The 27202-nt window shown below is 36.5% G+C and overlaps 1 protein-coding gene across 29 annotated transcripts in view; it reads right to left on the bottom strand.

Annotated features, from left to right (window-relative positions):
• ablim1b (actin binding LIM protein 1b) overlaps nucleotides 1-27202 on the bottom strand; it is a 165298-nt gene that overhangs the window by 28234 nt on the left and 109862 nt on the right. For 16 of the 29 annotated variants that reach the window (XM_069189247.1, XM_069189236.1, XM_069189234.1 and 13 more), the window contains 9 exons: nucleotides 16170-16257; nucleotides 15345-15403; nucleotides 9345-9422; nucleotides 5526-5681; nucleotides 4969-5013; nucleotides 4124-4168; nucleotides 3346-3390; nucleotides 1291-1326; nucleotides 770-899 (listed from right to left, as the gene is read on the bottom strand). In XM_069189247.1, coding sequence (XP_069045348.1) covers nucleotides 770-899; nucleotides 1291-1326; nucleotides 3346-3390; nucleotides 4124-4168; nucleotides 4969-5013; nucleotides 5526-5681; nucleotides 9345-9422; nucleotides 15345-15403; nucleotides 16170-16257 — 682 coding nt within the window. The remainder of the gene's footprint in view (nucleotides 1-769; nucleotides 900-1290; nucleotides 1327-3345; nucleotides 3391-4123; nucleotides 4169-4968; nucleotides 5014-5525; nucleotides 5682-9344; nucleotides 9423-15344; nucleotides 15404-16169; nucleotides 16258-27202) is intronic. The other 13 variants (XM_069189242.1, XM_069189231.1, XM_069189233.1 and 10 more) reach the window with 8 other exon arrangements.

The raw sequence follows: 27202 nt of genomic DNA on the forward strand, positions 1-27202 counted from the left end.
GCCTGAGGCTTACGATAGATGTTTTTGAACCTTCAGAAAATTATATAATATAGTATGTGCCTCTGCAGCAATACAAGTTGCTCGGACAATTCCCATATCTGCAGTGCTCACATTCAGATACAAATAAGATACATTTTTATTTTGTTCCCACTGCATGAGCCAGGCTATGTTTACTGTTCTACTTGACATCTTATAAATGTTTACTCATGGGCAGATTGAGGGATTTCTCACAAAATCATGTTAAACGAGGATGTGAATACTGTGATTAGATCCTCAGGGAACTGGCATAAAACTGCTTCTCATTTATGTTTAAGAAGGATATATTTTGTTATCAAGCATAAAGGTTGTCTAGGGTTGACAGATGTAGATAAGATAATATATTTTCTGTACCAGTCTATTGATGTACTTGCATACATATTTTTTACAAAAATGGTAATTTATCATTGTAATTGCTTTTTGGCGCCCAATATTCCTGCAAAATTAAAGCTACTTCAGGTATTTTAAGGACCTTTAAAAAATGCACCTTAATATGTAAGACACTTCTCAACCATCCCATCCCTATTCTTTACTGAACACCCAAGTGAACTTTAGACTCTGGTCTGGGACTTTTGAATTTTTTTTGGAAAGGAACCAATACTACAGAGACAAGACTTCAGAAATTCTCACCGAGCCAATAAAATGTTATGAAATTATTTTTGTACTTTAAGAATGTGCCACCATTTTTCAAACAGGATATCTGAAAAATGATGAAGGCCACACACTAACTAACCTGGTCTGTGGAAGTGCTGTGGGGAACGGGACAAGGTGGGTGTGTAACTATGGCGATTGTAGACTGGAGAGCTGATCGATCCTTGGCTGGTAGATCTGTGCATCATTCGGTCTCTCATGTCGAGGTAACCCTTAAAGTCAGAAAGAGCAAAGCACATTTGAAAACTAGCAATTTGCTCCTCATTGCTTTAGAATGCTTCATTTTCTTAAAACTGCAACTAAGTTAAAAATCTATCTCAATCTTCCACATGGGGAGTGGCTCTGAATGCAACAGAAATAGGTACAAATCAAGGCTAAAGTGGATGTCACCTGAAATTCAGGTACCAGCAGACTTTGTTCAGTGTTTCGTTTTCAAGAAGTATAATTAAGGCCTCTTAGACATTAAGATTTTACCACAGTAAATTTATTCTGAAAAGAAGCCGGACTACTAATTTAAATGATTAAATAGAAGCCTGCCTGACCACAGATGTTGCAGGCCAATTATCAATAAAGGTCCTTCTCAGTACTGAAACTCATACTCACTTCTGCAGAAGGTGTTGGAGAAAGTGTTCTTGGTGACTGAAAGAAAAACAAAGTCATATTCACTCTTTAAGATAAGCATGAGCATCACACACGCGGATGCCATTTGAAACGGAACAGATAAAATGGAAAGACAAAGGCATTCTGAAAAAGCAGAACAATGTAATACAGTGCAACACACAGTGTTCCAATGAAACCAGGATGTGACAATCCAGACTGCCCCTATCAGGTTGACACTGATTAAATGTGGAGGGAAAACTATCTGTCACTTTTCTGTGCAGTATTACAAGCTGGTGGTTTGTGTTTTTTTATTTTCCGGAGGATTCTATCATTTTGACTTGCAATGCGTTCTTTTTTTCCTAGTTTTTCACACCGTAATCTGACATCTCAAAACAAAACTGCTTCCTGTTAACTGACATTTGCCAAAAGTGGAATGGGTTACACGAAAGTTTTGAAATATTAATTGGATAATTTCCTTTTTGGCAACTTTGTTTCCTAGCTATGTGCACAATTTTGAGTGCACAAAAAATGTATAAGATGAATAATTCTTCATACAGTACATGTAAGTTTATGTGAGATTGGAAAAGGTGCTATGCTAAACCAAAGCCCCTTAAATATATTTTATTTACTTTGTATACAATAATCCATCATTATGTAGATAAACCTGCAGTGTTTCTGTTAACTTGTTTCTTTTCAAATATGATCTCCTATTAAACAAAACCATTAAAAATGACTTTTCAATTAAATGGACAAAGAAAAACAATACTCAACATATGATATGGTGTTATTTAGCATTTTGGTTAGTAAGAACAAGGTTAATAAAACAAAACAGACCCAGTTAATTTTTACTTGAACTAAGTTTCTGATAACCACACGTTAAATTGCTGCAAGTTGATCTGCATCTTTTTTTGCCCCTTTTTAAAATCAGTGAAAGAATAGTGTTCATGGAAAATTGTGAAACCTGACTGCAGCACAAACACGGCAAGAACCACATCTTTACAGATGCATGCATATGTTACAGTGTTTTATCTTTTTTGATAAGAAAAACAGTATCAATTCAATATATAAGGTACTGCAATGATTGCAATGTCCTGCTGAGAAAAGGGTATAATTGTTTCCTAAATTCACGGTCAAGACAATGTTGATAATGTATTGATGCTATTACATGTTAATCTGGGGGACGGGATTTTCAGGAAATCCAAAGCTAACTTTAACATGAGGAAAGTATTTAAGACCACACTGATGGTGTCTCAAAGAGATCCAGAGGGTGTTTGACAATTCCACCCACGGTCTTGAATAAATTTGTTGTTCTACTATGTATAAATTGTTTAAACAATGTCACTATACATTGAAGTTGGGTCCTTGCTAAACAAAACTCTTTAGATGTTGCCTTTTACTACGCTTTATTACACTTGTTTTGTATATAAAGCAGATCACTGTAACCCTTGCTCAGTGTCTCTGCCTTCAGTTCTGGATTGTACTGCATCTCAGGCACTGCTGACTTGGTTTCGGGGCCCAATTCTTGGTTTCCACAGCTTATACTAATCATAAAATATATTTCATATATACAGTATATGAATATTTATATATTCAACATCCAAAAACAAATGGAATTTTGGTTATTAGTATTGCTATTGCAAATAACAGATTAATCATTATGCACAGCCCATTAAGTGTAGTCACATAGATAAAAAATATGAACATGTTATAATCTTTAAAATGTGCTTAATAGAGACCTTTAGCTTTGTTTTAAGTAATTGTAAATAGACAGATTCAGAGCAAACAAAAGTTTTAAAAGTTACATTTTAAGATATGTGTGGCATAAACAGCATATTAAAAGAAGCATATTTTTGTTCATGTTGTGAAAGGGGTGTGCTTCTGTTCTTTAGTTTTTATGTAATTAATTTCCGCACCAAACGTGGTATTTCGAACTGCAAATCTTACATCAAGGATTATTCCACCTATAAAATTAGTATTTCCATCTCAATGCACTTTGGCTCTGTTAACAGTTAATGTGGCTAGGAGGCATGCAGGATGCATTTGATAATGCCCACTCACTCGCTCCTCGGGCAGGGGCGAGTTGTCACGTCTTGGGGTCTGAGGCTGTTGACAAAGAGTTAAACTGAGGAGTCTACTTCTGAGTTCCACACTCAAGCAGCTGAGTTAGTCTTGAAAATGAAATCCTTCTACGTAGAAGGTCAAATGTGTGAACAAAAGACCATTTGTTCAAGACAACAAACGGTCTTGTAAGTTCCAAGTAGGTGACAATACCCTTAAATTTCTTCTTAATTATTCAATATTCATCAAAATATAACTAATTTTGCATAAAAAAATACATGGTCCAACTTTGTTCTCATGCATTGTAAATATTTTCACAACTGAACTGTGACTTGTGAAGTATTATTGTTACTACGCTGAAAATGCAAGTTATTTTTTTATATTCTTATCATCATGCATTTTGTATTTGAAAATAAAGTTATTTATTTCACTAAGCTCCACAGTGCCCTACAGGAGATTTTACACTGACTGAAAGAGTGGCACCTCTCTTGCTTATCACCCAGGCAGTACGACAGAGCGAAGACAGCATTGGTTGACTAATGCAGCCCTACTGCAGTTGGGCCATCAGGAGGTTTTTTTCCCTAGAAAACCTTTAAATCCACCACCATATTTTGGACAAAGTGTGATTACCAAGCTACCTGTCTCATTACCCCCCACCACCACTGTTAGTGAAAGCACAGCCTTCAGGTAATAATCACTCTTTTAAATACAAAGCTGAGACAGGCTTCAAAGCAAGAAGTTAGACTTGCTGTTGCAGTTGTTCTGCATGCTGACTTACTGTATCACTGCGCTTAGGTGAGCTGTCGCTACTAGGGCTCAGGGGCTGTCGGGGAAAGGGGGTGAGGATGATTAGAAGTGACCATGACAATCACATGAAGAGTGTAGCATCTGACTTCAAGACATATTTATTTAAGTGCTGCCTGACATCTAGAGCTGATAGATAGAATTGGACCTCAGGCCCATCCATCTGATTAATACTGACTGTAGCATATTAAATTCAGAAATAAGACCATTGAAATTAATGGTAAATATAAATGGCATATGTGTTTGGAAATATGGCATTCATTTCATGCGAATAACTTGTGAAATATACTGTATATAATGATAAACTATAACTGTAAAAGGTCTTCATCCAAAACAAGCAGCTCGTTCTTACAGGCCTATTTTAAATATAGACATTTCTCAGATCTTACTGTACAATTAATTTAGAAAATAAGTGCCTTTATTAACACTACTTCAAATGAATGAGATGTCTTTATTGCAGGGATCACCAACCCAGGTCCTAGAGAGACCCAATCCAGCAGGTTTTGCAGGTCACCATTAAATCACCAATTTCTAAAGGTATGGAGTATTTAATTGTGACCAATTAAATTATGTTAAATAATTTAGAGACCATTGAGTTCTTAAAACTAAGGCCTCTTAAGGACTAAAAAAATATGTCTGTTAATTAAATATATTCATTCTTTGATACATCACAAGCTTACAAGTGTGGCCAATCTGTAAAAACTGGTGACCTACTATAAAAGGACTGGGGCTCTCCAGGACCAGAGTTGGAGACTTGTGCTTTGAATGTACTCAAGGAGTTAGTTGGCTGTTTGAAGTCCCATTGTAACACTAACTTACTCGCTCGTTTGGCATGGGGGATCGCTCCTGTCTTGGGGTCTGAGGCTGTCAACAAAGAGTTCAGGTGACGCAAGTGTCTTTTTATCCAGTATTTAGAGCTTGATTGTTTTCTTACCAACACTAGATATGCTTCGCTAAACTAGCAGTCTAAGTCTAATAATGTCTAAATTTTGTCTACTAGTTCCAAAGACTTTCTTCATTATATCTAATTAGGTCATACGCACACAAAAATGTAATTACATATGTGTTTGAGATGATTAACTGATGAACTGAAAATGCAAATAGAAAAATGTTACTTGGCACTGAAACCTTCTTTTCACTCAAATGTCATTGCTTAAACACTACTATCCTCATATCAGATTAAGCTTTTTTACTTACCTTGTCTTAATATGGTCATTGACTGACCCTTGCAAAAAATTAGCTATGGAAAATTCTCCATGGTGTAACTCCATCCAAACCAGACCTGTGATCCACAGTGATGAACACTTTCTCATAAGATTTAAAGATGAGTTTTTCTGAAGCTTTACAAAAAAAAGAGCTGGCTAAAGGTTAATTACCTCTCCCAAACTCTGCCTTTCCTGTCTGTCCTCGATGGATGTGGTGTAAAAGGGCTCATAGGTTATCAAATCTGGGCGCTCAATGTCATAAATTGCCTTGACTTTGGGGATGGCAGCTAAGTCCTTATAATCAAGGATCTCATTGTCTACTTTTGCCTGGGGAGACAGACAGAGAGGAAGTAAGTTACAAGGAAAAAAATGTATATTGAGAAAACACACACAAACCACAGTTTTTCATGAAGGCATGGGAACACTTTCAGGATCACACTGCGCTATGTCAATCACAGTTTCAAATACTGCAACATACTCAAGAGGTTCAGAAAAGCGCCACTTATTTTTCATCTGGTGAGCTATACCATGGTTACGTTTAGGATGATTTTACCATTCCTAGCCTACTGGAGTTTCCGTGGGAGCCAGAGTATGAATACACATAAAACCCAGCAAGAAATGTTTTCATGGTCTTCCATTTTATTTTTTGCGTTTCCCTCTCTTCCCACCAGGAGGTTCCTTTCAGTGTTTTGCCTTCTTGAAAACTGCTTGATGTAGGGATTATGAAAGCCTTGTCAATAGAACACAAAGGAGGTACTCACACAAGGATGTCAGATGTAACTGAACATCAGACATGGGATCCTCTGAATGTGCGATGTGAAGATTATCTACAGGTTTTAAGAATCTCTAGACACTCAATGGGTTTCTGTATTTAGAAGATCACTTTATTGGTTATACACAATTTCTTGCATTAGGAATTTGTCTTTTCGAATACCCCAAATTGCTCTCCATAAGACACACAGAGAGAGAGAGAAGCTTGGGGTCAGAGCACAGGGTCAGCCATTTTTACGGCGCCCCTGGAGCAATTGCGGTTAACAAAGTAGGATTCCTCTGCCAACTGCAGGATACGAACCAGCAACCTTCCAACCACAGGCTCAGATCCTTATAGACTCTGCTGAAGGAGGAACTGTAATCACTGTTTAACCCTAATATCGCTGCAGTACTTCTTGAGCTGGGTCCAACCTGTAATGCTGGATAGTCCCAGAAAACAAGCCACCTCGCACTGTAGTTCCAACTTCTTCCAGTTTCATTTTTTTTGCATGAAAACCTTTTTACGATTTGATTGAGTTCAATCCAAAAAATTCACTGTTGCAATATACTGTACCTCCCTTTTCTCCCATTACTGCTATAAACTGACCTAAAAATCAGTTTCCTCTAGGATACTTTGGAATGTTTCAGGAATGACTACAATTGGACACCTGAAGGAATCTACAATGCTGAAATGTGGAGCTCCTATTTTTTTGTTTTCAGCATTCTTGTTCTCATTTGAGAACAATCCTTACTTGTTCCTTTACAATCTAACGCTGACAGTTCTTCATACCTACTACTTGGTGCTAATAAGAATCCAAGCAAGTTGATCACTTTATTTTCCTTTGAGAAGGTAAAGGGCTGATAGCATACCTACTGTACACTGTTTTGTTTTTTAAATCACGGACCAGACCTTTATGATAATTGGCCAGTTTGAAAAGTATTTGAATTCATTCAAAAAGGAAAAAATAATTTTTGTCCTAGAATATACTTTTTCTACTGTACTCTAGCCCTTGAAGCTACGAATGAAAAATGAAACAAAATGACCGTTTCACCGTACATGAGGACGAAGACCACACAGTTCTGTCAAAATGAGAGGATAAACGTAACGCAGACTTGTCTTCATGTAAGGTACATGTATTTGAAGCACTTAGGACAGCTCCTTTTCTGGGGCTTTAAACTTTTTAACAGGGGAAGGAAGTGCCAAAGAGTTAAGTAATTAACCGCTTTCCTTTGATCATGAAAACACACTTCAGTATCCTGTGCCTGCTTTGAGTGAAACCCTATTCTGGAAATATAGCCCATGTCTAAATCCAGAAATGGCTCCTTTCAATTAAACAAAAATCTTAAAGCAGATAATCTTACAGTACAGATTATCTGGGTATGAGTATGTCTTAGCAAAATTGTTTCTAATACAATGCAATAACCTAATTGAAGCCTTAATTGAGCTAACAAGTCAGTTGTTTGCAATATTTCCAATAGTTCATTTTTTCTCGTCAAAAGTTGTGAATTGCACTTTACTTATGAAATGTCAAATTTAAAGGTATCCTCCAAACAAATCAATTAAGGGCTAAATAGTGTAACAGAGCTTGGCTTCAACAAAACCAGCATGTGTGTGGGCCTCTAGGATAAGGACAGGGAACCCCTGATATAATTTCCTTACCATCCCTTGCCAAGTCCTAGTCAAGACCAAAGCAACATGACCTTGACTTAAACTGTAACATCTGGTTAACCTAAACATAAGTGTTTAACCTTCGGTGTGAAAAAGTGTTCTTAATGGTTGAGCCACTCTCAAGCTCACCAATCAAATTTTTAACTTTTGTGATATAAAGCTGCACATGGTAGCTTAAAATTATCCATTGTTTGTAAAGGTTTGTATTTCTTCGATTGGGCATGGACTCAGACCAGGGACATGGTCCTAAGTTTAAGTGCATTTCTGTCTCTGTTGCATGGCTCCCATATGAAGGCTACTGTACCTTAAATTTGGATTTTTGCCATATATTTTCACAGCAGAAATTTACCGTGCTTTCATTATGTTTCCCTACAGTCTTACTGCCTTTTCTACCATATTTTCTCACTACATCCTTAATTAATGTCATCATAAACATTAGGCCGTTGCATTGTGCTATTGAGCATCAGTTTACCATTACTGCTCACAGTAAGCAGATGTATAAAAAAGTTAAACTTTAATCCTGTTTCTATAATTGTAAAAATCAACTAAGTGAATTTGGCTTAAAATAAAGATAGAATATTATTTGGTATTAATATGCCGCTCAATTAGCTGGAATAAATTAAATCTGGACCGATTGTCATTATCTGTGCTATGTATATTCTTATCTATTTTTATAATCTTGGATCCATATTCAGGCCCATATGATACAAATGATTAAACCTGTAACTTTGCTTGAGGTTCCATATTTAAGAACCAGCAATTTAGTAATGCAGATTACAGACTGAAATGGGATTACAAGGACATTTCTATTGCATTGTTCTGTTTTTTAATGATAATGATACTGATGGAAAAATCATGTTAACAAAAATAAGCCACTTCAGGCCTGTACAGTATGTCAATAAGTACAGAAATTGCTAAATCATTAACCATGCCTGAAAAGGACCTTGAAACGTTAAAGCCATAGAAAAACACACAGTGAAAGCAGGGTAAATAAAGAGTAAAATCCAACCGTAAATGTACATGTGAATTTATCTTGCAAAACAATCACGAGAATACATTGCAATTAATCTGTGTGGCAGCACTGGTCTTGAGAGTCTGGCACGGAGATTGTGGTCAGATGGCAGTACTGTTTTGTCACTTGAGGGAAAAGGAATGGCCAGCAGCCACAGAGAGGGATGGAATGCATGGCACAGAGTGTGAGAGGGTACTGGGGGGCTGATGTTCAAGAGGAATACAGGAGACTGGGCCGGGGTAGGGGTTGGATAGATCATCAGTGAATGCTAATGTACTAAACACCTACTGTAAATGTACTGTATGCATGTGCTTGGGGAGGTGGGAGCAGTGTCTGCACTTCTATAACATTTAAACACTCAGTTTCCTTTCTGCTCTTTCTGATCCAGTCCTTGAGCCTAAGCACTCGATTTAAAAAGCACGGGACACTACTAACTTCCCCACTTGTGACACTTATTTAATTAAGCTGGAAGTTAGTCATATTAAATACAATTGATAACGTATTTGGGGAGACAAAAGCATGAGTGTTTGGAAAGGCAGTGAGTGAAAACAGTACTCACACAGATTGTATGGCCGGGTGATCCAGGTATACTTGAACCAGGTCGGGAACAAATACTTTCAGATGATGATCTTGTGGGCTGTAATGAGATGCACAGAAATTAGTTTCCAGGAACTTCTACATTTCAGGACCCAAAACAAGAAATAAGAGATTTTTAAGAGCCTTTGAAATTGCAAACAGGTTTTATTAGTTTTTTAGAAAATAAAATCCCTTTGAGACACAAATATGATTGTGCCTCCCTTTCACATACTGTATCTTATAGAGTCCTAAGATGTCAAATTATAATGCAAACCATCCACTCACTCCCTCATTATTCTGTTTCCAAAAAGGGCTTTTCATTTTTTCCTGTGATTCATTAAAATATTGAAATGCTTTAGTTTTAGTTTAAACCCCCCAAAAAATCACATTCCAGGTTTCTCAATTCATTTCAAATGAAAAAAAAAACTTATTTAGTTTCTGAAATAATTTCTTAAGTTTTTTTATTACATCATTAGTCATTTAAAAATGTCAGGATGGTTCAAGGTAAAACAGTCGTTAATATAGTTTCCACAGCTATTGTGCGTCCCATTACTAGACACTGACACACTCATAAAACACAATGATAAAATACTGTTTGTGGTTCAAGCGACTGCTATAACAAAGAAGCAAGATTTGCATTTTTGTTCTGATAAATCCAAAATAGTGAACTGTGCAATTGGGACCTTTGGCGGTTACAACGATAAAACTCGGTATAGGTAAAAGCTTAAGTGGTTGTGCACAATCCTTCAGTTGATGGCAAATGGTTTTGAGGCAATTCTACATGTTTCCAGACTTCATCTGATAGGATTAAACAAAACACTACACTGCTGCACAACAGATGTGGGTGAAGGTCTTTATGAAACCTGTGGAATTCTATAGTTAAGTTAGGAAAGGTGGAAGAATGAGAGGCTTTCCCCGGCTTCCGATAAAATGCATACATTTTTGTTATAGTCTCTGATCCGCAATGCAGCTGAAACCCAGACACATGGGCTATGGCTACAGATGGTCTGATTATCCGATTGGAAAAGGTGTTACTAAAAAGCAAGGTTCAGTTTTTGGTCAGTACCATTATGTGAAGATTAGGAATTCAAAGCACAATTTAATCACGGATTAATAGTGAAGTACAAATTACTTTGATTTGAAAAAATGTCAGAATGATTTAATTTATTCAGCACTGAACTTTACTTATTAGTAAACCTTGTAGCCACTCTGGAAAGGTCAGTCCATTTGAGCGTTCTCATTAACTCCAGAACTTCAGCCTCTGCTCACATTTTGACCAGAAGAACTCTGCTGCCAAATGATCAGCATCATTTAAAAGTGATTGTATTGCTAGAGCAAGTATCCAAAGGGATGAACCAGCAAAATGAAAAAAAAAGTCAGCTGTTGGCACTAGAATTGACCATGTGCAGAAGTACAGTATGCTTTTCACTATTTGGGAAGCAGCTTTGTTCTTTGACAGTTCATGCACATTGAGTCTGCATGGCAAGAGAATGGTAGTGTGCGAGTGGTACAGATGAACTATAGCATATGATGAGCTGAGGGCTTCCGACAGAGGCTGCAGCTCAGGGTCAGAGGACGAAACACGTGGTCTTTTAATGAAAACGAAAGGGAGTCACACCACAGGTTGACTGCACAAGGACACAAGTGTCCTCTCGCCTTAGTCTCTTGCTTGTGCAAACACAGAATGATGCCATCGCACAGGCAAGAGCTAATACAGTACCTGCCTTTCTGTTTTGGTGAGGTTCTTTATTGACGGGGGTAACAGCTGTGGAGGAAGGAACAGTTTTTCATTTCGTATTACTCAGCACTCAGCACAAACAGCTTTGGGTTAGTGCTGCTTCTGCTGGTTTATTACTTTCCTGACTTGTTAAAAAGATCACTACTTAATTTCCGCCACATGTTTAGTAATAGTTGGCTGCTAAAAACACTGCACACTGAAAACTTTGCTTTAGTAAAAATGCCTTATATGAAACAATCTGCAGTAATCATGTATCTATAGACTAAGAATTGCACTAGAAGCTTCCGGACTACCAACACAAGTTGCTAAATATGATTGCCTGAGATCCTTCGAAGAAAGTCAGGATGAGGGATTAGTTATCTACTAGCAACCAAACAGATGAACTCTCTTTAGTTTGCTCTTTTGTCCATTACAATAATAATGAAAGACTCCCTCACATTTACAAATGAAGCTTAAGCAAACAATAGTTCTATGCATACCCTAATACTGTCTCAGCTGTGTGCCTAGTTATTTCAAATATTTCTGTGTCCTATAGTATCTATTATATGGTATACCTTTTAATATTGAGCACTGTTCAAGGCATTCTTTTTATTTGGGAAGGGGGAGGGGTTAGAAAGTTACTGTATCTGATCTTTTAGCATCAGTATCCCCTATCTGCCTGAATGGAGGAATCTTCCAGAATCTTTCAGCTGTATCTGTCATCACAGGCATGAGTTTAGCTCCATAAGATAAGCTCAGTCACTCTGTCACAACATGTACAGATACAGAATGCCCTGCATGGTTAAGACTTTATACATATAACTCGGCCCATGGAAGGGAATGTTATATTGTGCCTTTTCCTGAATAATTATCCATTAATGAAAAGAATAACCCATGGAAAATCTCATGAGGTGAAGATTTATCTTCACAAGAATTGAAAACTACAGAAATTTGATCATGAGTAGTTAAGTAGGTAGCTGTGTCAGAATGTGAAGGCTGCAAAGGTTTATTCAATGCTGAAACAAGAAGAAAAGAAAGTTTCAGCTGTGGAGCCTTCTTCAGGTGTCTTCTTACACACCCAAAGAAGGCTGCACAGCTGAAACTTTGCGTTTCTTTTCTTCAATTTTTAGCATGGAATAAACTTTTACTTGTAAATTTGATCTTGACAATTTTCACTTTGTTATCCTTTTAAAAGGACACATCATGAAAAACATATTTGCACTCATAATTTTCCATAGGTCAAACAGCACAATAAAAAAAGTGGCCATTTATACAAGATCCTGTTCCAATGGTTTATTTTAGTTTGAAGACCTAGCCGATCTTTATATCAAAAACATCACGTATATTTTAGTAACTCACAAACTGTATGAATAATACTTTTTCTGAATGTAACAGATTACCACAATGCATTTATATGTTTTATTGGACTGGAGAGAGAACGCTTTGTTTCTTTATTCCCAACCCCGACTCCCTAAAAAAACACTGATTTGGGCATCTTACTTTCTGTACTTCAAGAGGGCCAAATTCCCACATTTCAAACAATCCCCCAGGTACTGTACTTCAACATCTCCTCAAAAAAGTAATTATTTCTTTAATGGTGATTTAAAAAAATCTTACAGCTTGCAATGACTGTTCAAAAGCATCATCAAACTGTGAGATAATCACTGGGCAATGCAAGTGGGTCCGATCCCCGCTACAAAAAAACACTCTACAGCATCTACCTACAGTAAACTGCCCACTAAACAATAGTGTGCCCAAACACTTGGAGGCCAAGCCAGTATTTCCCTGAGTGCTCACGAATCGCAATTGTTAACCCGCAGAAAGAAATCTAAACGGAATGAGACTTCGAGTCAAAAAACAACATAAGGAAACATTGAGAAATCTATGGGATGTCCTCTACCAAGAAAGAAAATACAAATCCTGCCTATCTAGTTCTGATGGGCATGGGTATTAAAATAATTAACATAAAGCTTCTGCATGTTAGATTTCAAGCTGTCAGTTATCTCAAGGTGATTAAGATACATTTCATGTAACATGTTAAAGACCAACTTTGGTTTTATTGAAGTTAGCAAGCCCTCCAAAGCAGATTTAAAAGCACCACATGAATATCAGTCAGGTGGTAATCTGTCACTTCACAGACATGTGCTGCTCACAGGAATTTATTAAATCTCTCTAGTAGCACGGTATGGGGCAAGCTAATTAAGAGCTGTGTGGATATGCATTCAGGTTAGAGGAATTCCAATGTTTTATAACACCAGTTGTATAACTTATCTCGGTTCTTGTGCTTTTTTTAATCTGACAAACTTGGCTAAGACCAATGTTCCTCTGTTTTTGTTCATTTTGTATCATCATCCTTGATTGTTTTTCAAACATTTTATTCTTATCTTGGTTTTCCAGGTCCATCAAAACAACATTTGAACTTACTCTTGCATATTCCCTAAAAATAAAGCAATTTCTGTTTTGGGAAGAATAATTGTCGGATTACATGTGGTAGACAATTCAGTTTTAAAAATATTTTTAATGATGTCATTTTTTCATGTTGCCAGAATACATTACATAATTACATTCACTTTTGTTTAAATACAACATTCAATTAAATGTTGTAGAAAACGTCATAATTAGGTGATCAATAGTGTTAATTCACACATAATAGTCTAAAAGGTAGAGAACATCTATGGAACTAAATTGTTGTCTTAACTATAAAAGAAAATAAATGAAAACAAGCTGGAAAGAATCTGTATTTAAAAACTGAATAAAAGAAAAGGGACACAGAGTATTGGCACACACAGGCCATTTCAACAAATGATCTTTTAGAAGGCACAAAAATAAATATAAAACTATGTTCTATGTAATCTATCCTTCCATTTAATAACACCTGTAGGCCTTCACTAAAATGGCATGTAATCAATGTGTTACTGTATGTATTTGCCTAAACAGCCTGTTTTCACAGAGTATTTTCACAGTTCTTCTACACATAAAAATTTGGTCAATGTTTTTTTTCCCCGTTCTATATAATGTAAATGTCACTATTCTGTTTTCAAGTGGGAGATTCTGATGGCATGAAAGGTTGTGCTGCTGCCTCACAACCTGAGTCCAGATTGGGGCACCTTCCTTGTGGAGTCTGCAGGCCAGCTGCATGGGTTTTCGCAAGGCTTGCAGCTATGCTCCAAAAGACGTGTTTGTGAATCACAATGATGGATTTTGTGCCCCATCCCGAGGTTTAGTCCAACCTTGTGCCCTGTGCCTCCTGAATAGGTTCCGGATTACCATGACCCTCACCACAAATTAGTGTTTTCCTGACAAAGGATGAATGATATCTGTACTTGCATTACATTTTAAGAAGTAAAATCGTTTCTCTGAGAGTAAAATAATGCAGATTTTCGTGCTGCCAGTCTAACCTTATAATTATCTATCGACCCAAAGGGACTTCTTTAGCCCAAGGTACTATAAGTGAAATAAAGTCAAACGATGCATTTCCTACTAACGGTGAGCTCACATCCAATATATCCCTAACTTTTTTGGGTTACTCTTCGGTACATGAACAATGCAGGGCAATGTCACTGGCAGAGTGCAATGTGGTTAATATTTATGGCCGTGCAGATTGTGAGCGTAGGAAGGGAACCAAGCTTCGGTGCCTTTCACAGCGTGTTCTAACATTACGTAGATTAAAAACATTTAATTCTTTCTTGACATAAGCAAGAAAGCGCATAAAATGGGAAGGAGCAGCAAAGCATGGAGTGGCAAACCTCTGTGGACCACGGTCTGTGCTGGATCAAACATTTGGGATAAAAGATATCGAAGGGGGAAAGCTTTGTGCTTTGATGCGGGCGTGGTATCTGAGAAAAAAATATCAAATGACCGCATTTACCTTTCTGGAACTTGGCTTCATAGGTTTTGAGCATGGGTATCGTGAAAGAAAGCAACAGGAGGGAAAAAAAAGGTAATCTGAGATTGTTCAACTACTCCCCACCTTTAATAACTGGTCTAACATTCTTATTATTTGTGAAGGTATGAAGACCACCGTGGTAGTATCCAACAAAGAAGGAAATGGTGTGAACAAGCTTTGGAAAATAATTATTTAATTATTTAAATAATTATTTACAATTCCAATTATTTAATTAACAATGCCATTTAAAAGACTACAGGCACTGCAATTCAAAGTTCAGATTGTTAAGGTCTGAAACCATTTCAGAGGGGGGTTACAAAATATTTTGCTGGTAACACAATACCACGGACATTCCTAACACTGGCATTAGCTGTTCTTACCCTGTGTTTTTCTTCTGCTCTGGTAGAATGTTTACAGTCTGGATGCCAAACTGTTGACCCTAAAGTAGAAAAAAAGAAATAGACCAAACCTTTTAACAACCAGAACCACAGAAAAACCAGAAAAAAATTAAATTAATTAAATACTGTAACACTTGGTTCCATAAAAGAAATTCGGAACCATGACCTGCCCCAAAAATCCACCACAAAGTACCTCAAACAATACATTCAATACAGCTAAACATTCTTTTTGTTGATTAAACAATGGGTGAATAAAGCTTGTTTTACATCTGTTGAAGTGGAATGTACTGTAGGTGCAAAAATCCCAGTCACCCTACCACAAGCACGGATCATACAACTTTACCATAACAATAGAAGTTCTAAAACTAAAATATTATAACAAGATCTTCTTAAAATAATAAAAATTGTGGGATTCTGTTGCTTTTTGGAAAATAAGAATTTTGGAAATGATCTTCCATTTCGATATCATTTGCCTATGGGTTAAAGACCTGAAATTTGTGAATCGTGCATACTGTACATGCATTTTATACAATCTGCTTAAATGTTACATATTGATTTGTTTTCTGTTTAAAAGCCACTCTTTTCCTCATACATAAGGTATTTCAAATTCAGTTGAGCTATTGTATATAATCTGAAATGAAATATTCTTATAAATCTCCTTTGCTAAAGACCGGAAACAAAAATAAAACCAAATTTGCCCTCTGAATGACGCTGGTAAGAGGATCATCATGTCAGGTTTCTTTCACTGTAATCCTGATGTCTTTTAGTCTGCTCACGTCAGGAGGTGCAGATCTACAGTGTTCTTACCTTGCAGGTACATTTCCTCTCCTTCTGTGAACATTTGGTTGCACCTGCTGCATCGTGCACAGCTTGGATGATAATGTTTATCTCCTGCCTAGGAGAGAGAAACAGGCACAACTGGTCATGCTGTTATTAATAAAACTCCAAGTGGAAGTCAAGATATCCTCATTGGTCTAAGCAAAAGAGCACCACACATTTTAAAAACTGTTTTTTGGGGGGAAAAAAGTGCGAAAGTAAGTAAGGTGTGAAAAAGTTCAGGTATAGTACCTAAGCAGCTACAAGAAATAATAGTATTTTCTTTAACCTTTAGTCTCATTTTTAAGACTCTCATAAAATCCATCTTGTAGAGTACAATAGGCTTACAGCCATATCCCCCTAAGATAGACAAGGCCCGAGAAACAATAGGTTTTACTCAGACAGCCAACTTCTGCTGCCTTTACAGAAATATTTGTATTTCTGCATGCACAGATGTTAGTTTACTGTGTTGTAATGCACTAAATTTACAGTGAAGTCATGAGAAACTGTCAGAATATGAGAAACTGCAGAACACTATGCTGTACACTTATTCGGGGAAACAGAGCATTTTATTTTTTGATGACAAAAACCATTTAAAAAAAATCATAATGCCAACAAATCTTATGCTTAATGTTCAGATAGCAACCAACAGATGCTTACTGAATTACTACTTCTAATTGTACTTGAGGAATTGGAGAGAATGTGTGTGCCACAAAACCATTTAAGTATAAGAGGCACAAAGCATCAGCACTGTCAGAATCCAATCTGTCTGCATGACTCATACAGTACGTACGTGCTGTATTTGTCATTCAGTTAAGTACAGTACCAATTAACCTGTAAAATAAGGTTTGAGACTAACATTTGCATACTATTGAACATTTGTTTACAAAAACAGCAAAGTACTGTACCACTTGCCAAGTTGAATTAGCATTCAACAAACCTAGGGCCAAAAATTCATTAAAAACTTTAGTACATCATTCCCCACAGGAAATAATCAGGATTATTAAAATAAAGTATTTTGAATATAGGGCGCAGAATATACATTTACAAGGATTAGATACTACACTTAATAAATTATCACACAACTCTTATTACTTATTTTGGACAAGGTGGGTACAAATGTACATTATACACAATTTTGACTCCAGGTGCTAAAACAGACACTTTTTTATATTTGCTGTTCTTGTTTGAATCTTCTATTTAATACAGTGCTCTCTATTTCTTTTTCCTTAACTATTTGCTGCCACGTGTGACAGTCATGCTGAACTGCAGGTTCGAAAAGCAGGCTGTGAAACAGACCAGTGGTTAGGTGCTTGGAGATTTGGTTCACAGAGATGTCAGGAATGACAAACTGATATGGCTCTCTTGCACTGATATGTCCTTCACAAGCCTCAGTTGTTAAATGGGAATTCCTCTGAAGGTCACGGTTTTCTGCCTTACCATACTGACGCTTTAGTTAATGGACTAAAAGGCCATTTGTGTTGGCTTTTCTCCTCACTGTAATTAAATGTTAAGACCCCAGGCTATCGTATTTCACAAAAAATGGAAAAGCCTTGGATTTCTGCTATTTTAGTTGGAAGTACTCTTTGTGACCACCATTCAGTGCTCTATGCAGATACACAACGTGCAGCAAAAACCTTCACTCAGACAGATGTGGTCTGTACTTCAGTAGCTCAGATCTCAGCCATTGTCTGGCTGTTCATCATCGTTTTTGTTTTCTAAAACAGGAAGATCTTAAAGTATTTCTCCACATTTTACACTTGTTTGTAAGGTATGAAAGAACAGAAGCTTTATTTTGCTTAAATAGAATTTCAGCTCCTTAGAGAATGCAAAGTGTGGCATAACATTGCAATGCAAAATAAAAATTTAATCTTGTAATACGTATGTTTTAACAACATCCATACTGTAGAGATACAGTACACCCACACGACCCACTCAGTTTCCAGTAATATGGGTTTCCAGGAATAATTTCAATTTAATTTGAAATCATTTTTCTCATTCCCATCCTTTAAACCATTTCTTATAGTGCATGAATTTATTTAATAAATAATGGATAACAAATAACAATAAAGGGTCCACTCTATCTTGAATGTATTTATTTTATTGACTATAGTACCTTAACAGGTTTTTCTGACAACCCATAAGAATAGAACAATGGGGACATTTTTGCAATTATTTCTGTTAAAAGATTAAGCTGATGTTATCCTAATGCCTTCCATATAAAGGAGATGTTTAATTCATATTAAATTCAAGACCTTTTCAGGTTGACACTTTGGTAGGTGTTCTTTAGCTTAAACTAAAAAAGAACTGACAACTAGCATTGTATTATTGTCATGTTTAATGTTTATATGATAAAATCATATTTTAGCAGCTTTTACCATCTGTAATATTGCTTTGCAGTATAGACTGTGATTCTAACATTTACTGTACCCCCAATTCAGCTTGGCACAATTTACTCCTCTTTTATTTCACAACATTCTATGTTGCCAGTTGCAGTGTAGCTTCACAAGGTTCATTCATCACACAAAAAATCACAATAAATGTTTATGTGTCTCAAATGTACTCTGCCAGTCACTGCCAGTAGTTCCTTTTTCAGTCTGAGAGCCAGTAACTCCAACCCAGCAGTAAGACTGAACTTCATCTTTTCCAGAGCATTCCGGTCATGTCTCTCGCCGTCTGTATTCCACCTTTGTGCTTATTATCAACACAACACCATACTGTAGAGGGGATTTATACAGAACATTTAACCTTCAGTCATTAGAAAAACAAATCCTTATGAACATACAAAATATTTATTTTGAAAAACCATTTGACTGGAAATAGTATTCTACATTTTAACAGCATCAAGGCTCCTCATTATGTTGTACTTTCCAAAATGTTAATTCCATTTAAAAACCAACAAAAAAACTTGCCATGAAAAAAATCCTTTGTCATTGTTTAATGAACACTATTTCAAATGATTACAATTATTATTATTACATTTATTAAATCAGAACACTGACTCAATTTTCTACTTGAACGGCCAACATAGTATTCAGATAATAAAACTACACTAGGGCCAAGATTATTATGACCTTCAGGATATTTTTTCCACATTTCAGTCAAGGAATAGTGCCAAAAAGTCAAAAATAATTAATCTGGAATCCATTTAAAGCATGTGATACTATGTGCCTGACTGCAAAAAAAATGTCTCTATGGAATCTCAGAGGCAAGCCTTTTTTCACTTCATTATTCAAATCTTTTTTTACTTCCCAATTATTAATCTTCTTAAAAACTTCGGTTAGTTTTAATGCTATTGTAAATCAGCCATGTGTTGCCATTTTTTATCAGCCTGTGAAGAATCATCTGGACACAACAGCAGGACAGAAGAGAGATTGATTTCAATATCCTGTGGTTTCCGATCAACATTTACGTAGAATGAGTATTGCCAGTCACCATTTTGGTCTTTCTACCCCTTTGTGATTGAATGTTGAAAACCTGTACTGAGAACTTCATCTAATGTGCTGAAATTTGGAAATATTTCCAGTTTTTGCAGGTATGATTTAAATCTCCCTCAACCTTTGATTCACCGCACAGTTTTATCACAAGCACAACAGAGGCTGGCCCAAGGGATTCTGACAGATAACCACAAGTCACAGAACAACCACCACCCTTCTCTCCTTTGTAGCACAAGATAAAGCCCAGTTCCTTCTCCAGCACTGAGGGAGCAGCTTACGTGGACTCGATAGAAACACGGCCTATGACTTTGCTAAAATGAAGAAGTGCACATTAAAAACTGTCACACGGTCTCAACAGTTATACAGTAGGTACCACAGAAAAAATACATCTTTTATATGTTGGATAGCTCACATTTTACTTCACAGGCAGTGTACACTGTAGAATCACTTATTGGAATTTATATGTACAGTTAATTTAGATTTTTCATATTATTTTCACATTAGCCTCTTTTCTGCATGTTTTATCACACTTTACTCTTCCCATCTTTACAGAAGCTCTGGCATACAAATCCTTACTGAAGCTATACTGTATTCCATAGATGCTGATCATTAGCAATTACATAAAGTCTGGGATATACATCCCTCGATCTCAAAGAGCTATGGAACATCACATCTATAGCAAAACTTCAAGACATCTAATGGTGTGAAACTACTTTACTCGGTCACTGGGGTTTTGAAAACGGTTCCCTTGATTGTCATAAATCAGAAATCAGTCTTAGTACTCTTAAAGCTGAAACTGTTTAATAGTAAAGGTGCTTGGGCATGTTAAGCTCTATTATCTACAGTATGTGTCGGATATCTGCATTAGATTCATGTCTCTAGCAACAACTGCGACAGATTTTCAAGTGGCAATTCAGAATTGAATGGGGGACACAGAGGGCAAAGTGGGATTAGCTGGCCAGGACCCACTCACCTCCTGGTGAAACTGTAACCCCAATGGCACTTGCAGGTTTATGGGGCTGTAGGCCATGAACCAACCTGTGCTGAATGTCTAGTCAGGGGCTGCAGCAAGTCTCATGTGATGTGTTTACAGACAAGTACTGTACAGAAGGTTAAAGGCAGGCAGGTTGCAGTTGGATCAGAGGATCGATCAGAGCCACAGGCAAAAACAACTCACATTTGGCTGTTTCAGACTTGGTAGATACCTACTGTAAAATTAGATTATTATTATTGTAATAATTTTACAACAGAAATTAATAAAAATAATTGTACTTTTTGAGTATTTATTGGACTTTTTGAGACTGAATTCTACTTTATACATTTCGACACCTGTGTAAAGCGATTTTTTTTTTTTTATTTATAATGACTACATAACCAGAGAAGTACACCCCAGGGAGTGCTGTCTTGGGAGATTACCACGTTCTGTGGCTGATGGCTAAAGAGGCTTGGCTCTAAACTTTACTTCACAGAGCTAACCAAAAATGTGCTATACAGTATATCATACCCTGTTTTTTTTCTATTAACATGCCCTTGCCTTATGGTGTTGCAAAAACAATTAAACATAAAAAAAAATGTTTTCAAACAATCAGTAGTGAATAGCCCATGTATTCTCAAAAGCTCAAGCAATTCTGTTTAAAAAATGACTGCTGAAAATGTTTTGAATATTTTGGAGCCAATTTATTGCAAAAGATGTTACGGAAATAAACATCTGGACAAATCTTAGACAGCTATGGGAATAACAGGGCTTCTATAACAGCTTTCTCTGGGTAGTGGCCAGACATCTGATGCAGATCACATGCAGGAACTACCTGACGAACTGTGGTGATTCCTGTATACTGTATAGTTAGGCATGCCTTCAATAAGTGTGCCAGGCTCAAAACCACAAAAAATTGCATTCATTGTTTGCATGAGCTCGGCAGTTGAGAAGAAAACAAAATAAATCACTTGAGATGCAGTCTCAACCAAAAGGCATGCATGATGTTAACTTAATGCTTTAAGGGTATTCTATCCAATGGCAGCTCTAAAATGTGGCCATCAACAAAGCCACTTTCCAATGTTTTTGTGACAATACAATTTTTTTTTATGTTTTTAAAATCTAAAGAATAAATTATTGAAAATCTTAAATGCTTGATTTCCCTTCTTCTTAATTTGTCCTATTCCATCTTTAGGTGGATTTGCATCTTTATACCAGTTATTTTAGAGCTGCTTTAAGGAAACTGGACACAAAGCTTCAAAAACATTTTTGATAAAAGAATACCAGAACATAAAAAATATTTTATTATTATGCATAAATAATCTGCTAGGTTTCTAGTTTTGTATTTCCTGTTCTCTTAGTGCAGCTTCTCCATTTCTCCCTTAAAAACACAAAGTTATAGGAAATAGTAAATAGTAAAAATATTTCCATGGTACTATATATTACAGTAGCCACAATGGAAATTCATGTTCAAGAGGATTAAATATCTGGTGTTTTTCAGTGTAAAATGAAAAAACAAGTTTAATCTTTTATGTTAAATACTGAAGGCCCTGCTCAGTCAGTACACATTTAAAACACTGTAAAATAGTAATAACCAGCAATGTTACAGTCAAGCATATCTTGTTAGTAGATACATGAATACCAACAGAAGTAGATTAATAATAGCATATGAAAATGAAGAAATTATATTTGCATACTTAATGACAGGGTACCTTGACATTTGAAACATACAGTACATTGTGCTTTTTCAATCTATACAATAATTACAGCTAATCATGGTCTGTGTCAACAACAATGTGATAGCTGGTGGAATTAGCTTCATTCACAGCTCAAGTCTGTCAAATTAAACTCACATTCAACACATATTGTGAATATAATTCTTGAGAGGAAATGCTTGACAACTAAAAAGCATGATAAACTTTGAAAAGCCTGAAAAAGCAAGTCATAAATGTCACAATCTTAAAAGGTCTGAGACAAGCATTTTGTTTTGGAATTAAAACAAAGATCCATTGTTAAATGGTATTTGTAATTCTATAATGGATTTATAAATCTTTAGTAATAAAGTAACAAATGTGAAGACCAATCTCTACAGCAGATCTGGATAGTAACAAAAGCCTAATTCTGACTAAATGATCCTTGCCCTGTGGTTGGTGGTTTTGTATAATGTTACATTATTTATAACATTTTTAAATCTAAATAATATTAGGCAAAATATACAGTACCAAAGTAATGGAAATTGTGGGCTTCCAAGCACTGCAACCAGCAAAGATGCACAGAATAGGTTGACCACTAATGAACAATAAAACGACAGTCCATATGTTGCCATTGGGAGCCCTCCTTCTTATTAGCTTCCTGTGACTAGGCAACTATGAACTTGCAGTGACCTTGGTGTGTGATGTACCATTAGACCAATCAGTATTAACTCACCTTTGAGGTGCTATGGAGCTCACAGAACATCACAGGATAACTGGCTCTGACAGGTAAGTGTGTCAGCAGCCACCATGCACAAGAATAGGGGTTGTAGCAATGTGGCTAACAAATACTGATTCTAAATCGACTTCATATACAATAGTAAATACAGATGTTACCAACTGGTAATCCAAAAAGAAAAGAAACACATGAACTGACATGTGGGTGATGAGTACAGCCAGATAAAACAAACAAAGGAGGTACCCACATTGGGACAGCTTTAGCTCAGCGGGGCTCCGTAAATCTTTGGTCCAAGTGTTCCAAGACCATTACTCCCATTTCCTCTCTTCCACTCCTGCAGCTTTTTAACAGTGAAACAATAAGCTGACACAAGAGTTGGGTGGGTATCAAAAATCTGGTTCCTCCACCAGCACTGGATTCCAGCATCATAATCTAAGCATGACTCAATACTGTAATGAGGCTTGATTTTACACAGATGTGACCCTTGTAACCATAGCAGCCTTCTCTTGTCCTGATCCTTTTGTAAACAAAACCCTCCTAGTGTGAGCCACAGGAGTGTCCTGTGCAGAGCTTGCTCCGCTGGCTGTGTTGTCCTGACACAGTGTTTGCTGCTGGGGTGGGGTCCATCAAAATCATTCACTTTTTCAGAAGATCCGGATTTTTATATTAAATTGCCCTTTTAGCAGAAACAAGAGCGCAATGATTTTGTGAACTAAAGCAGATACACAGATACACACCAGACTCTCATTAATTAGATCACATTTGTATTATTAGAAAGTCTAATTTCGTTTGATTTTCTTATCTAGTAGGAAAAGTAGCAAAAAAAGTCAGGATTATAGATATAATAAATGTTTTGAAATTGGAATTGTATCTGGAAAGTAAGATCCCTCATTGCATGTCAAGAACCCTGAACTTCTAAGTTTCCTTTGTTTATCTGACATTCTGCCAGTTACTATTGAACAATTTGGGTTCCCCATCAGAAGTTATGGGTAAATGGGTAGTGTTGGCTGGGTGTCTGTGGGACCAAGCACAAGCAGAGAGGTCTGTGATACAGATGGTCTGGCAGTGCACATTTGTTGGGGTGTGTGGCCCAGTAACAGGCTCAAGAGGTCACTGAAACAGTCAGGATGAATAACAATTTATTTCTGAGTGAAAAATTGATTCAGAAAGAAAACGGTCAAAGGAAATTAATTTAGATACATGAAAGAAAAGCAATGACCCTACAGAAAACAGGTGTGAACAAGGAACCCTTTAAAAGTTTTACTTATACTACTTTGTATTACATAGACTTATCAACCCTACATTGAACAAAGTTTACAAATCTAGATTACCATCTAGGCTAATTGACTGCAAGTATCAAATTGACCCATGAATCTCCTCCAGACAGTTCTTAAAAGAAACCAGGGTACAGACTTTAATATGGCTGAGTAGTTTAACCTTTTTTAACCTATTTCACCTTTAGTTTAAAGCTGAGTCTCCCGTTCTGAGTTCAAAATGTATTGTGTACTGGTTCTTGTTTGAGATTGTGAAGAAGCCCATTGCTTTGACTTTGTCAATGCCTTTGATGATTCTGAATTCTTTAATTGCGTTCCCTCATTTTCTACACTCTTCAAAACTAAACTCCTGTTCTTTGAGCCTAGCAGTGTAGGATATTTCTTTAAGCCTGGAAATTAAGCCTAGGAATGTCGCCTCTCACTATTCTGGACATTACAGAGAAGCAATATCTTTTCATTGTATCGGTTACCAAGACTGTACACTATTCTAAACAATTAAAGTGTGCCCAGTAGAAAAGCCACTTAACAAACTTGTAAAATACAACCATTACCTTTTAAAATCACATTCAAACAGTTATGCTTCTTTCTAAAATGGCTTTCAAGAATCAAAGAAAACCTAAAATGTTCTTTGGCATTTTTCTGTGAATAAATCCACTTTTGAGGTTATTCTATCCTTAAGTTCAGACCTTGCTTTGAAATGATTGAGGCTACAAGGTTTTACAATCTTACTATTCATTCTACTTCTGTATGCCCCTTGCTTAATAGTAAAAGATACTGTATGTAAAAAAGTGTAGTATTTTGCATTAAACTCACAAGAGGAAACAATGAATCTTAAAAAGCCACAAGATAATCAAATGAAGCTTTTAAGCAATTTTTTTAACGCATTGCTTGTTTCACAAACTAACAGATAAGGGACAATTCATCCAGCCATTTGAATTTTAAATTTTGTTACAATATCCTTCATGGTGCTATACTTAAATGACACCTATTATTTTCCTGCTTATTCCTGTTTTACTTAACTCTGCATCAACCGCAAATTATTCTGAAAACACAATGCAAAGCAATACACACAAAAATGACACTTGGTGTTGTGTTATTTGTATAGTAATTTTTCTATTGTTTATTTACAGTCTGTTGTTAATATACTGGAAAAAGCACTGTAAGGCATTGGCAACACATTGTGTTGTAAATGACTTTATTGTAGATATTAGGCTCAGGCCCCCATCAAGACAGTCTTATCTACTGTACAGTACATCTAGACTAAAATGAGAATAAAGCAGCAGCAATATACTAAAAGAATAACATACCAATTAAAGGTTATCAGAGCCTCTCTTTATTCAGCTCACACAAATAAGACTAAGTAGTACCAGATGTTACTTCAGCAGATCCCTGTTTTCTCTACGGGATTTACAAATCCCAAAATAAACTAATGTGCCAGATATCCTGCTGCCAATGAGATGTTCAACAAAGCTAAACAACCAGTGAGTACTGCCAGTAGGACCAACAGCAGACTTCCCACCTGCCTTGTCCACAGAGATGCCTGCTTTGTTTCTACTTTCATCCCATTAAGATAGACAGATAACACCCTGCACATATACAGTACTGTAAGCTGCAATTATTAGGTCACAAGAAAACAAGCAGATAAAACATAATTTCTGCACTATGCTACAGAACATGTGCCAATCACAACTCCAATATATATTTTTCCAAACATATATAAATCTAAGCAGGACTCACGGTGACAACGCAAAATGACACAATGAGTTGGGAATTTCATTATCTACAGGTAAATGGGGATGCTTACAATAAGCAGTGCCCCATCCTTCTAATGATAAATTTCCTTAGCAATGAACATTTTCAGTAAGTAGGTGGCTCTGCCACCACAACTTCTGCCATTTACTAATACCCACATTCACTTAAAACCTCATCTTCTTGAGGTGATGGACATGTTTTATTGGTAACCAAGGAAACAGAAGAGGACTACAGAAACCTAAGGGAACTTTCACATTTATTATCTGAGGTGGCACTGCTGCAGACGGCCTGGTACTGGCCCTGTGCCAAGAAGACTCAAGTTCCCATAGTAACAAATTCTGAAGGGTGTAGTCCTCCCTCTGACAATAACAGAGAAATAGCATTTCTAGATATTAATCACAGGAGGTAATAACAAGGATTCTATCATGCCATGGTACAGTACATCTGTACCAACAAGTCTAATGATATGGAAAGGTGATTAATATTTCACTTTGTACTTTTTAAGCTACCCTCTGACTTTGCAACAAACAGTCTTTAGAACTTACAGTATACCTGTGATCTTCACACTGGCTTAATTAGTAAACTTAATACATTTGCAAATTAACCAAAAACAGGATCAGTGACAAAAACTACAGATGCAGTAGGGTTGTAGGAGTCTGGAAGAAGTTACCCTGTAATGTTGTTGAAGCCCAGTTTCTGGCATCTTTGAAGAAATGGCTGGATGACATCCTTCAACTAAAAAGCTACAGTCCTAACAAACAAGGTAGATGGGCCAGGTGGCTTCAAATTAAAAACATAGAGACATGATTCAAGATTTGCAAGACACCTGTCAAGCACACTTTTAAGCAGACAAATGCAAGGTGATATATGCAGGTAATACAAATGTACTCTATAAATATGGTGGCACTGAGGTTAGTGATGCCAGACTGATTTTATGTTCACTCATCACCATCCTGTTCATTGTCCTGTGGAAAATCAAGCAAAAAGAAAACCAACAAAATGCTAGATCATGTAATGAGAGGTGTGGAATGTAAACAAAGGAAGTAATGCTAAACTCTTTACTAGCAACCCTAAGTTTAATTCAGGGTGGAGACAGTGTGAACAAAGTGGTAATTCAAGCATGACCCAGGTTGCTCATGCAAGTGTCTTGCTCAGCAG

The sequence above is a fragment of the Lepisosteus oculatus genome, chromosome 4 (genome assembly GCF_040954835.1).
Source record: "Lepisosteus oculatus isolate fLepOcu1 chromosome 4, fLepOcu1.hap2, whole genome shotgun sequence".
NCBI classification, from domain to species: domain Eukaryota; kingdom Metazoa; phylum Chordata; class Actinopteri; order Semionotiformes; family Lepisosteidae; genus Lepisosteus; species Lepisosteus oculatus.